Consider the following 13,777-nt stretch of genomic DNA (forward strand, 5'->3'; position numbering starts at 1 on the left):
ATTGGAATTCAACCTCAACTTTGAGTAAATTGAATTAAATTGATTTTTGGGTCAAGGATCTATTATTTGAAAAGCTTGACCATGACTGGACTGTTAGAAATAATTTTGGTTAAGCTAAAGGCAAGAGATTTTACTACTGTACCTTCAAACTGAATTTAATAGCTTGCACGTAATTTTTTCATTATGCATTAATGTAGCTGAGATGCATATTATGTTGACATTGATGATTGACATTATGTTGATGATGATGCATGATATATTAATCACACGATTAAGGACTTTATGATTAATATGATTAATATTCATGTCATGTTATGATGCCTATGTTTGCTACATGCTATGGATGGGTGTTTTGTTAACTTTGCCCATTAGGGTCGTATCCATATTGGTGTCCCTCGAGATTACCACCTTTCAACGAACCACCAATCTGTCATGATATGTTTTACGAGTGATCTGACGGGGTCACTTATAGCCCGATGCTCTTAGGTGTTCCTTCGGGTTCACTGAAGACTAGTTTCTCTTAGGTGTTCCTTCGGATTCACCAAAGACCAGTTTTCCCTAGGTGTTCCTTTGGGTTCATCGAAGACCAGATGTGTTCTTACAGGACCACTAGATTGCGTGTGTTCGGGAGCATGCTAGTTTTAGGATACTTCCTTACAGGACCATAATGGGAAGTTAACAGACACTTAGCGGGACTAGTATTGGGTCCCTTAATGTGTATATGTTTATACTCATTCATTCTATGTTTAATTTTTTAGGTAGAGGTAGAAGAAAGGAATGACAATAAGTGACCGCGACTTGCAATAGGAGACTTTTGTTGCTTCTGCCTTTCATGTTTTTCTTAGTATTTGATCTTTGTTTTCTTATTTGTATTTATTAAACTTATAGAATATTTTATGTTACTTTTATTTAAAAGTTAGATAAAACCCGAACTAGGATTTTATCTTCTAACTTTTATTTGTATACATTTTATTTTTGATTTACAAATGATTATTTGTAGTTTTCAATGAAAATTTAGTTTTCTCTTTCATTTTCGATAAGAAAGTATTTATTTATTTTTAGTAGTAATGACCTCATTTTAGTACAAGGAGTTGGGTCGTTACATGAAGTACAAAGTAAACTTCAAATACATGGGGTCACCGTTAAAGTAGGAATAAAAAGGAAATACAAGTGACTAGGGCCAATATAAAGGACTTAATAGTTAAGGAGGTTGGCATCTTGCCTTTATCTTTTCTAAAGAAAAGTCCTTGGTACAAAGGCCAATTGATTATAACCAAAATTCCACAAAGAAGAATCTGCAAAACCATTGTTTCCAAAACCACCACCAAACCACTGCCACTCTCTGCTACTTTCTTCATCATCCCAATAAAGCAAAGAAAATTAACCAAAGAAATTGTTGTTATATTGGTAAACAGTGGTGAGGAGACTCCAAATTCCATCATCTCATTTTCATATCTTTGGGAGACCTCTTGATCAGTCACTTTAGCTGTGATTGCAAATGCTGAATTCCTCTAAGGAGATAAAGTGAGGAGATGGTGGAGTAATATAATGTTGCTAATGAATTAACAGCCCAAAGAGAATAAATGCAATATACCATTCGTAGACCAAGGCTAATCTTTCCCTGACCAAACCCTGCAGGACTGTACCTAGATAGAAGAATTTCGAGGTCACCTTCTGACCATCGCTTATGTTGAACTGGTGTCTGAATTAATGAGGTTGGTGCAACACCTAGGAAAGCTTCCCTTTTTGGGTTGCAATAAATTGATTTCCATCCTTGTCTTTGTATGGACAACCCTGTCATACCATCTTCTACTACACATCCATATCTCAAACCCATCTGCAATTTAAAAGTGAATGTGAATGTGAAAGTGGTAGGTATTTATAAATGGAGAGCGAAGATGGAGATGAGTAAAGTGATCGACCTCTTTTCCCCATTGTGTGTTCTTTTCATATGTACAACTTGCTAGATGCTTCACTTTTTCTTCTACTTCGTTTATACTGTCTTCATAATTCCTATACTTTTTACTGCTCCAATCATTTTTGAATCCTTTACTATACTTTTTCCCACACAGGACCTCTCTTCTATGAAAGCAGCCTGTTCCAAGATATCGTGGGCCTCCAAAACTGTCCATACCACGGAATTCCACCTTCACGAATAAAAATCAAATAAATTACCTATCAATTTTATGATCACTTTCTACAGTTGCCTTTATCAATTTTTTACCTCATTCATTACTCGTAAACTACTGCCATAAATCTCATTCTTCGTTACGTTGTGGAACTTTTGTGGAAACTGTACATATGCAACCTCATGACCCTGCTCTTCATCCATCAAAAAGCAAAGTGCATCTTTTATGGTGTCGGAGTCGTTCGAATACATATCACAGTCTACATTGAGTATGATTTGCCCATTGCTTATCTGGGATGAGACCCTAAGCTTAAAATCCAAAAAATCGTAACCACATTAGGTATGCACATCAAAAGTTTTATCTGTTCATCAATTTCCATACAGATGGAATGATATCTAGTTTAAAAAACGAGTGATAAATGAACTTGCTTGTTATTTGGCGCAGTTATTATATTTGTTAAGGAATTGATAAATAAATAAATAAATGTAAAACAAGAGTGAATCAACAAAAAGACTTACGTGGTTCAACTAATAGTAGTGTGTTAGATATGTCTATTGACAAGGGGAGAACAATTTATTACTAAAAGAATAATTAAGAATTACAAAACATCGATGTCCCTAAGGCTAAAGAGTTTAGCTATGACACTTCTTTAAAACTTGAGGTTAAAATCATAAACAACAAATTCAAGACTTCATGACAAAATATATGGATTTGGATTTGAGTTATAGGAAGGAGGTAGATTAATGTTTGTATGCTTACATATAAATAGTAAATACATTAAAGTAGATAATTACCAAGGCATTCAAGGCTCCAGCTTTGAAGTTATGGAAATATTTAGGTCTCTTCTCACGAGCCAAATACACCAAAGTTGGTAACATATCTCCTTCAACATCTGTAGCTTTTGGATCTCTCCCATCTATTACTATCTGTGATGTTGAGAATAAAGAATAAAAAATTAGAAATAATTGTATATATCTCCAGAGAAGAAGGCAAACATATTTCAGACAATAACATAATGAAGAGTGCAAATAGAGCTGAAGAAAGATGTTTGTGTGCACTATGGAATGACATTTTTTAAAGGAAAAATGACAAAATTAAATGTACCTGAAAGAGGGTATCGTGGTCACGACGAGATACATAGGATTTCCATTGTGAAAGTCCTTTAATACTTGATCGTATTTCTTTAGGAATCTGACCTAGTTTGACTGAAACATTGATTCTACTCTCTAACTCCTTGTATAGTTTCTACAACCATCCAAGTAAAAGACAACCACATTAATACCACCAAAAATCTTTTTCTTTCTTTTTTTTTTAATTCATAGTTGGGTTGGGTTTTTATTTTAATTCAAAAGCAACAACAAAGCTTGCTTTTCCTTGTTAGAAATGTGATCTTATTTTGTCATATGTAAAATATAAAATTCCTAACCTGAATAAAGACCACTTCTTTTCTCTGATGATTAGACTGTGAGGCAAAGTAAGCTGCAGGTGACCTTGGTTGGATGTTGAACTTCTTGCAAAACGGTATCCAATGCCTCGCAAATTTAGAGGCCTCTACGAGAGCATAGTAGGTGAGCTCGGAGCCTGCATCGTCAGAGAGGTACACGTTGAGCTTCTCCGGTGGGTAGTCGTATGCCATGACAGATAATACAGTACTCATGACCATAGGTAATGGCTCCATCTCAGGGTCTGCTGTGCATACAAATACGTCCACTCCAGGAAACTCTGCCTCATGCCTGTTCATCACGAATAACTCATTTCAAACTTCACGTAAACTAACTGAGTGGAATGAAATATATCTAAACAGGGTGTTGTTTGCCTTATATTTATAGTGGTTTTTACTTTATTTTATTATATTTTATGTCATTTCCTAGTATTTTTTAGGATTTGAGAAAGAGAACAAGGTTTGATAGTCGATACATTTTGACAAACATAAAAAAGAGGGATGAAAAAGAGCAAAATTGCTCAAATAAGGGAGCTTCGACGCTACGCCTGACGTCCTTCACAGAAGCATCACAAAAGACAACACTGCAGCTTTGCCCTGTGCCGCTGCAGTGTTGGAGTTCCCGATCATGTGAACAAAAGCTAGGAGCCATAAAACTGCAGTGCCACCCGGATTTCTTTTTAAGTTATCTTTCATGTTAGTTTTAGAGGGAGGAAACATAGGACGATTGTTGGACCTCTAAGCTCAGTTTCGGCTATTCATGACCAAGATCCATGAGTTTCTCTTGTAGTTTCCTTTGTAAAAAAGATTTTGACATTGAGAGTCGATTTTCGATGACCAACTAAACACACAAACGTCAATTTTAAGGTTTTTTAGACAATTGTTTATGGATTGGGTGAGGGTTTTGATGAATGTATAAGGGTTATTTTTTCTATTTTTGTTCTTGTGTTGAATCCGTGTTTTTTCTGTTAGTCGTCTCAAGCATAGGTCATTCATGTATGCTATATGTGCTTGATTTCGTCAAAAACATGCTTAATTTGAGTATTAGATTGGTGGAGTTATATGTGTGGATCGATCTTTAGCATTTCTAGGGCCCACTAAGATAACGAAACTTAAGGAATAATTAATCATTAGTATGTAAAAGTTGAGTCAAATCTTGAAAAGGTTAAGTAAAATTTGGTTAATCGATGAAAAGAGCGTAGAAACAAGACTTTGCTCTAACCATAGACATTGGAGAAAACCTACAATGCATGCTTTGATTAGATTTGAAGCTAAATTGATTAATTAGTTAGACCACTTAATTAATTAGAAAAACTATGATAAATAGTAAAATTGTTAGAAAATATTTACAAAATATAGTCAAATTTTAGAATTTGTCAATGATAAACAATGATTAACTAGAAGTCTATTTGTGATTATTAATGATAGATATGAACTTTTGTTAAATTTTGTAAATATTTTCGTGCATTTTTTTCTATTTAAAAATGCTACAATTAATTAAAGATAGTTGGAGTGGCTGGCAATTTGAAAATTCCCCAAGTGACATACTTGATACAGCTGACGTATATTTGATACGTCTGATACAATCTATACACATATTTATATACATAAATATTGAAGATAACAAAATATTAAAGGTATTTAAGTTAATTAATAGTAATTAAGCAAATATGCCTAATGAAAGTTGGGTTAAATAAATCAATGTGACATTTTTGTAAATACATTTTTTTCAACTTTAAAACAAAAAAGGAAAAAAAAAACGTAAAACACATTTTTAGGAGACATTTGGGGTAATGAGTGAATTATTATAGTCGAAAGTTATTATAATTTGCGTTATAATAATTTGTATTTGAAGCGTACGTTATTTTAGCTTGGTTTATAATAGTATTTGTTTGTGGTTTATATTTTTACAATAAACATATATTTTTCTTTTTCCTATTAATTCTTTAACAAAATTAATTAAAATTCAAAATCTTTTATCATAAATCTAAATATTTGGTATGTCAAGTATATATCATAAAATGAATACCAAGAGTATTGTATCAAACTCTAATATAATTACAAAGAGAGAGGGTTGAATATCCGACCTCTAAAAAAAAGGTTGGGTTAATTATTATTGAGTTGAACACATATTCATCGAGACTAAAAATGTAAAGAAAGAAAGAGACCTTTCAGAGAGATGGTGTTTAAAGGTGCGGCGATGAATTGGATTCCAACGAGAAGCTTGAGTGAAAAGCCAATAAAATCCGAACCATATCTCAGCAGCAAATAAACCAAGCCAACCCCGTCTTCTACCTTCATCATCTTGTGGTATAAAATTTAGTCTATAACTCCAAATCAAACAAATCCCCACAAAAATGGAGAACGCAAATACCCTATACCCAACTCTCCCCTTTTCTTCTTTGGTTTCAAACAATGGCAAATTGTAACCTTCATTCTCCATGATCTCTCTCCTTTCTTAATGAATTATTTCTGTCCAACCACACACTTACCTTCTTCCAATAATACAAACAGAATAATTTCTACAACCTTTATATACACTTAAAATGTTTTTACGTGCGTGTTTTCAGGTGGGTTTTTTCATTTAAAATTGAACTACAGCTAGTATTGTAAAGAAAAAAAAAAAAACAAAAAACAAAAGAAAAAGAAAAGAAGAGAAAAGACTAGAAGGAGATTTTTCAAATATATGATATTATATTTGAAAAGACTCCTTCTTTTCTTTTCTTTATTAATAAAAAATAAACCTCAAGATATTTACACAAATGACCAGATATCACTAAAGTCTAAATATGATTTATACACAATTTTGCTATCATGTGTAAAAATTTAGCCAAAATTTTCATTTTTAATAATTTTCCAAAAAAAAAAAAATAAAAATGATATGTTCTAATGGTTAAAAACACACACACACAAAACAACCACATCACATAGACAACAAATTGGTGCATGAAAAAGAAAACGATATAAACATTTGTTTTAGGAAATTTGTATTGGGTAGCAAAACTGATTAGCATATTTGCAATGGATTAACTAATTGTACTGAGTAGCCATTCTACACCTTTGTAAATACAAAGAACTAAAATTGGAGTGGATAGCCTATTGAGAATAAGATATAGCAAATATAACAAGTTATTTTAGAATTTTACAAATGTGACAAAATTCTCACTTTTTAAAATACTCTCTATAATAAATTTGTTATTATTCCCAAACTACCTTTCAATAACTTATTTATTCTCCCTTTTTTAATGCACTAACCATTCCTTATTTCTTCTTCCACTTTTTAAGGCCCTAAGTCATCATTTCTTAATTACATGGGGAAAACAATTTGTTCTTTCTATCTTAATCTTGATTTTAGGATATCAAATATGGTACATAAATTGCAATATGAAATATAATGGTTGTTAATTGGAGTAATTTAACTTTGTTTGTGATTTTTCTCTACTTTCTTCAAGGTGTATTTTGATTTGAATTTGATTTCAAATGATTCTGTTTTACTTTTTTACATTGGTTTGTTCTGGTTTTACTTTGTATCGGTTTTTTATATCAGTATTTTGATGTACTTATATTATATGTATTAGTTGATTGATATACTTACTACGTAATTTTCAGTTTTTTCAAATTTTATACAATTCATTATAGTATTATTAAGTGTATGAATGATGTAACTCAATGTATCATTATCAAGTATTATATCAACAATATATTATTAAAGCATATCAACATATCAGTAAAATGAATTATTATCAAGTATATGAATCGAGTCTACAAGTGTATATCAATAGTATATCAAGTGTATAAATAGGAGTTCAAGCATATCAAGTGTATTTAATCAATTAAGTGTATCAGTGAAGAATACTAAGTATATCTGTAGTACATTGGGTGTATCAAACATATCACACATATCACACACATCAAACATATCAAATTTGTTGAGTGTACCAATGAAGAACAACAAGTTTATTAGTAATGCATCAAGTGTATAAAACTTATCAGTGAAGCCTTTTTAAGTGTATCAAGGTTTAAAGCGTATCTAATATATCAACAAGAATCAAATGTAGTAAGAAATATTAGGTGTATCAAGGTGTTTTAGGTGTATTAAGTAGTATCGAGTGTATCAAAGAGTATCATGGTGCATTAAGTGTATCAAGATCCAAAAGTTATCGAGAAGCATCAAATGTATATATCAAGTTTATCAAGCGAATATTAAGTGTATCAGATGTGTATCAAGTGTATCAAATGTATATCAGTAACAAGGACATTTTTGACATTTTATATTGTGTATAAGTGGGTTTGACTTTGTTTTTGTCATTTGTTTGAACAGTAAATTTTTGCACTATGAAATTAATTATTAAATTAGTTAATACAAGTAAATTAAGAAGAAAAGAAGAGTCAAAAGTAGAGAATAAATAAACAAGAAAATAAAAATTTAAGATTCTATAGAATTGTGATCGTGAAAGAAGAAGAAAAAATGGTTACCTTATTAATATTTGTGATTATAATAATAATAGAGTCATAAAAATTTAGGATTAATTTATTGATAAAAAGTAATATGATTGTTTTATATTGTATTATAGAATAAGAAAATTATATTATAAAGTTCCATGAATGTCAAGGACTTAGGAAAAAAATAGTATTTTAATAGTAAATTATGATACTTCAGGGTAAAACATATACAAGCTAAGGCAGATTGTTATATGTAGTTGTAATAGAGATTATTTGTTGAAGCATTTTTGTCTGTCCCATAGAATAGTTTCCCTTATAAGCCTAATGGAGATTGTTATGTGTAGTTGTAGGGATGGTTTAGGGTTGAACTTTTTGAGAGGTGGTGTTTAAAGGTGTGGCGATATGAATTGGGTTCCAACAAGAAGCTTGAGTGAAAAGCCAATAAAATCAGAAACCATATCTAAACAGCAAATAAACCAAGCCAACCCCATCTTCTACCTTCATCATCCTGTGTGGTATAAAATTTAGCCTATAACTCCAAATCAAACATATCCCCACAAAAATGGAGAACGCAAATACCCTATACCCAACTCTCCCCTTTTCTTCTTTGGTCTCAAACAATGGCAAATAGTAACCTTCATTCTCCATGATCTCTCTCCATTCTTAATGAATAATTTCTGTCCAACCACAAACTTTCTTTCTTTCAATGATGCAAATAGAATAATTTCTACAAACTTTATATACTGATATCTTTTCGAAAGTATAACAACGTCGTAAAGTATTTATACTATATAGAATAATTTCGAAAACGGAAAAAGCCAAAAGATTCACTGTGTAAAATACCAAAAATACCCCGTCAACCACACCATCAACAACGCGCACGTAATATATTTACGATCGTTTAGATTTCGTTATTGTTTAGTATGCGATCGTTTAAATATGACTACAATTTATCTTTTCAATTTTATCGTTTAATTTTGTTACACGATCGTTTAATTTGGTTATGTTTAAATTTGGTTACACGATCGTCTAGATTTAATTGTTAGATTTGGACCCAAATCTAAACGATTTTTTTTTTTTGCAAAGCTTGGTACACGGTTTTTTTTAATTCTTTTGTTACACATTTCTCTAAACGATAATTTTTTTACACAATCGTTTATATTTGGTTACTCCAATCTAAATGATTTTTTTCAAGATTCTTTATACACGATTTTTTATTTTTTTTTACACGATTGTTTACTTTTTTTACACAATCATTTACATTTTGCTACTCAAATCTAAATGCATTTTTTCAAGGTTTTTTATACACAATCTTTTAGTTTTTTTTACAAGATCATTTACTTTTTTTTTACACGATTATTTACATTTGGCTATTCCAATCTAAATGATTTTTTTCAAGATTCTTTATACACGATCTTTTATTTTTTTACACAATCGTTTAATTTTTTGACACGATCGTTTACATTTGACTACTCCAATCTAAATGATTTTTTTTCAAGATTCTTTATACATGATCTTTTAAATTTTGCTATTTTTTGTATACGGTCATTTAAATTTGGTTACCATAAATTTAAACGACGTAAAAGAAGAGAAAAAAAAATAAGAAAGACGATGAAAAGAAATCATATCAAAAAAGAAAAGAGGAAAAGAAGAAATACGATGGAAAGATTAAACGACTAAAAAAATCAGAAAAGAAGAAAGACGATGGAAAGAAATCGCAGCAGAAAGAAGAAGAGGAAAAGAAGAAATACGATGGAAAGAAATCACAGCAAAAAAAAGGAGAAAAAAAAAAGAAATACGATGGAAAGAAATTGTAGCAGAAAAAAAAAGAAAAAAAAATGAAGAAAGACGATAAAAGAAATCGTGGAGAAGAAAAGAAGATGAAAAAACAAACTTAAAATATTTAAAAAATGACTAGCTTTATAAACTTTGTTGCATGTATCGTAAATAGTTCGATGTTTTGTTAAGGATTGTTTTTACATGCGTGGTGGATTTTTTTATTTAAAATTGAACTGCAACACTAGGTTGACGCGCATCACACAAAAAGAAAAGAAAAGAAAAGAAGAGAAGAGAAGAGAAGAAATGGAGACTTTTCAAATATAATATCAATTTGAAAAGATTCCTTCTTTTTTTTTTCTTTTCTTTATTAGTAAAAATTAAATCTCACAATATTTACGCAAATGACCAAATATCACTAAAGTCTAAATAAGATAATACACAATTTTGGTATCGTAAGCATATATTTTTCCAATTTTTTTCATTTTTAACAACTTTTCCAAAAAGAAAAAAAAATGTCATAATGGTTAAAGAAACAGACACAAAACCACGTCACATACACAACAAATTGGTGCATGAAAAAGAAAACGATATAAGCATTTGTTTTAGGATATTTGTATTGGATAGCAAAATTGATCAGCATATTTGCACTGGATTAACTAATTGTACTAAGTAACCATTCTGCACCTTTGTAAATATAACAAACGAAAATTGGAGTGGATAGCCAGTTAAAAATATGATATAGTAAATATAACATGTTAAATTGTATGGAATATCAATATTTCATTGATGATTCATTGATGATTCATTGATAATAATGACAGATTACAGCCCTATATATAACCATATTAAAACACACTAAAGGAAAGAATATACAAGAATAATATAATATTTCCTAAGAATAATATTTCCTAAAAATACTCTAATTATGTCAATATCCTCCCTCAAACTCAAGGTTATCACAAACTTGAGTTTGTTAGACAAACTTGCTAAACAAATCAGTAAATCTAGGATATCAAGAACCCACGAAGAAGAAAAACACAAGGAACTTCTAGGTTGGAGACAGATCCCACAAAGAACAAAACGAAGAACTTCTGGGATGGAGATAGATCCCACGAAGAACAAAAGGAATAACTTATGGGATGGAGACATAGATCCTCGATCTATAACAGAACCTACGAAGAACATACCGCACTTCTGGGTCGGAGAAATAATTACTGATTTGAAAACAGAATAAATAAATAAATATATATATATTCCGACTGTTCCACGACGACTTGGAGTTGACGGCTTGGATTGGAGGTCTGAACGGAGGTGGGGCGGAGCGGATTTGAAGGGTGGCGACGGCGGCTGATGCGAGAAGCTTCGTGCAGCTGACGTGGGTTGCAAAGGAACGGGCGAGGAATGGCAGATCTGAAGGCAGCGGCAGCGGCGTCTGAAGTTGGGGGCGGCAACGGACGTGGGTCGCAAGCGACTAGCGGCGGATGGATTTTTAGGGAATTGTGGGGGCGGATTTTTTTTTTTTTTTTTTTTAAGTAAAAACAAAGAGTGAAAGTGGGAGATTTACATTTGGGGCTGCTGGGTCTACCTCCGTCTATGGCTAGTCATTGACGATAGACGGAGGTAGAGATCGAACACGAAAATAGAGATCGATTAAAACCTAGAGCTCTGATACCATGTTAGATTGTATGGAATATCAGTATTTCATTGATGATTCATTGATAATAATGACAGATTACAGCCCTATATATAACCATATTAAAACACACTAAAGGAAAGAATATACAAGAATAATATAATATTTCCTAAGAATAATATTTCCTAAAAATACTCTAATTATGTCAATATAACACATTGTTTTATAATTTTACAAATATAACAAAATTCTCACTTTTTAAAATACTCTCTATTTTAAATTTGTTATTATTCCAAACTATCTTTCAATAACTTATTTCTTCTCCCATTTTTAATGCATTAATTATCCCTTGTTTTTTCTTCACTTTTTAAGGCTCTAAGTCATCCTTTCTTAATTACGCGGGAAAAATAATTTGTTCTTGTAACATCCGAATTAAGGTAATTTAATTTTAATTATCTTAAGTGTAATTTTGAAAATTTTGGGTGTAATTTTCTTTCAATTGTTGGAATATTTGATTTGTGGAGATTGAATTTTATTAGATATTTTCCCTAATTGTTTAAAGTTGGAATTTTGATTAAGGTTGTTTGTTTGAAGAGATTTGTAACGGGGAGAAATTAGATTATTATATGTGATTATTAATTAATTAAATTTGAAGTTGAAATAATTATATTATCTACATAATATAATTATAAGGGTATTTATGTTGGGAAAGATAAAAGTGATTGATTGGAGAGAGAGGAATATTTGAGTTTAAAAAGTAGATTTGAGGGGTTTAAATGAAGAGAGAGAGAGAGGGAGTTGTTTTATTGAAAATAAAATAAGGAAAGGATAAAAGAAAAATAATAATAATTTGTTATTATTTCATTAAATAGCCCTCGGGAAGCGTGAGAGGTTACTATTCATCATCTTCCTCAAGCAAACCCTAAAGGAAAAAAAACCCTAGTCGCCCTCGTCGCCGCCACCCATCTCCAATCGACGACCACCGCGCAAGCCTACCCGTTTTCGTGTAAGCCCTTCGTCCTAAGTGTTAGCCGTCTGTCCCCATCGCAAGCGTCGTCGCGCCGTCGTTAAGTCAGTTCGTTCCGTCGTTGCTCCGTCGTTCATAAACCACCACGAGCGTCGTCGATCGTTGCCATCACCGTTCGCAAGCCATCTAGTCGCGTCGTCTTCAATTTCCACCACATCCATCCGTCATGGTTTCGTCGCTCACCACCATTAACGAACGTCAAGACGTGAGCAACCGTCGAGCCACACGTGCGCAAGATCCTCATGCGCCAGCCATACCCGAGTTGTTCTTCGCACTGAGCCGAGCCAACCTGCGCCGCGCCTTCGCGAAGCCAACCCGCGCCCCGCGTCTGCTGAAACCTAGCCGCACCGAGCCTCCCTGTGCGTGCTTGGTTCAGCCGTGAGCCGTGTGCCAGCCTCCTCTAGCCGCTATCCTTCAGTTGAGCCGCCTAGCCAGTTTCCCCTTCAACCAAGCCATTTTGAGCCACTTAGCTTATTTTTTGTTTTTTTCACCTATTTTGGTAAGTTTTGATTTGAGTTTTTGACATAATTAAATTAATTTTGGATTATTTAGTTAGATTTTATCTAGAAGTTTGAACTGTGGATTTTTTTCCAACAAAGGATAAGTTGGATTCGACCTCAACTTTGGGTAAGTTGAAACAACTAAATTTTGGGTCTTTAAGCAACCATTAGATTTATTTTCTTAGTATTTTATCCTTGTTGTCAGGATTTTATTTCATTGGACTTAGCTAATTTCTAGGTAAGAGATTCTCCTACTAGACCTTCAATTTGAAGTAAGAGCTTGCATGTAATTTTCTCGTTATGCATTGATGCAGCTGAGAAGCATAATGAGTTTATGTTATGATAACTGATAATCAGGATAGAGTTTATGTTTATGTTGACTGTTAGTTATGACATGGTGATGATCATGTTTAATGATGTTAATGTTTATGCATGAATTATTAATCCCATCATTATGACTACTACGATTAATATTCATGTCATGCTTATAATGCTATGTTATGCTGCATGCTATTGGATAAGGTGTACTGTTAGGTTTTTCTATTAGAGTCGTACCTACATGAATGTCCCTTTAGATCACCACCTTTTCATGATTGTGTAGTTCGACGGAATCACCAATACAATATGAGATGATATGTTTACGAGTTGCACGACGAGGTCATTTACAACCCGATTGTCTTAGTGTTTCTCTTGAGATTCACTAAAGACTAGTTTGTTTTAGGTGTTCCTTGTGTTCATCGAAGACTAGTTTGTCCTAGGTGTTCCTTGTATTCACCGAAGATCAGTTTTGTCCTACGTGTTCCTTTGGGTTCATCGAAAACCAGA

General features: G+C 32.3%; 1 protein-coding gene across 1 annotated transcript; it reads right to left on the reverse strand.

Moving 5' to 3' along the window:
• Window positions 1-1,072: 1,072 nt before the first annotated feature.
• LOC103490162 (cellulose synthase-like protein E6) lies at window positions 1,073-6,052 on the reverse strand. Its single transcript, XM_008449549.3, has 7 exons — window positions 5,739-6,052; window positions 3,556-3,862; window positions 3,234-3,374; window positions 2,924-3,055; window positions 2,225-2,437; window positions 1,923-2,147; window positions 1,073-1,837 (listed from the first exon to the last, which is right to left on the reverse strand). Exons 1-7 carry the CDS (start codon window positions 6,011-6,013, stop codon window positions 1,478-1,480), a joined length of 1,653 nt encoding a protein of 550 aa, XP_008447771.1. The 5' UTR covers window positions 6,014-6,052; the 3' UTR covers window positions 1,073-1,477.
• Window positions 6,053-13,777: the final 7,725 nt, after the last annotated feature.

The sequence above is a fragment of the Cucumis melo genome, chromosome 1 (assembly GCF_025177605.1).
Source record: "Cucumis melo cultivar AY chromosome 1, USDA_Cmelo_AY_1.0, whole genome shotgun sequence".
In the NCBI taxonomy this organism is placed as follows: Eukaryota; Viridiplantae; Streptophyta; class Magnoliopsida; order Cucurbitales; family Cucurbitaceae; genus Cucumis; species Cucumis melo.

Bases quoted from the DNA above. Each gene is read 5' to 3' on its own strand.
- LOC103490162 (XM_008449549.3), bottom strand. From the start codon at position 6,013: ATGGAGAATGAAGGTTACAATTTGCCATTGTTTGAAACCAAAGAAGAA. The intron at 2,438-2,923 runs GTAATTATCTAC...TTGGATTTTAAG, and splicing joins CTGGAGCCTTGAATGCCTTG to CTTAGGGTCTCATCCCAGAT. The intron at 1,838-1,922 runs GTCGATCACTTT...TTTAAATTGCAG, and splicing joins ACACACAATGGGGAAAAGAG to ATGGGTTTGAGATATGGATG.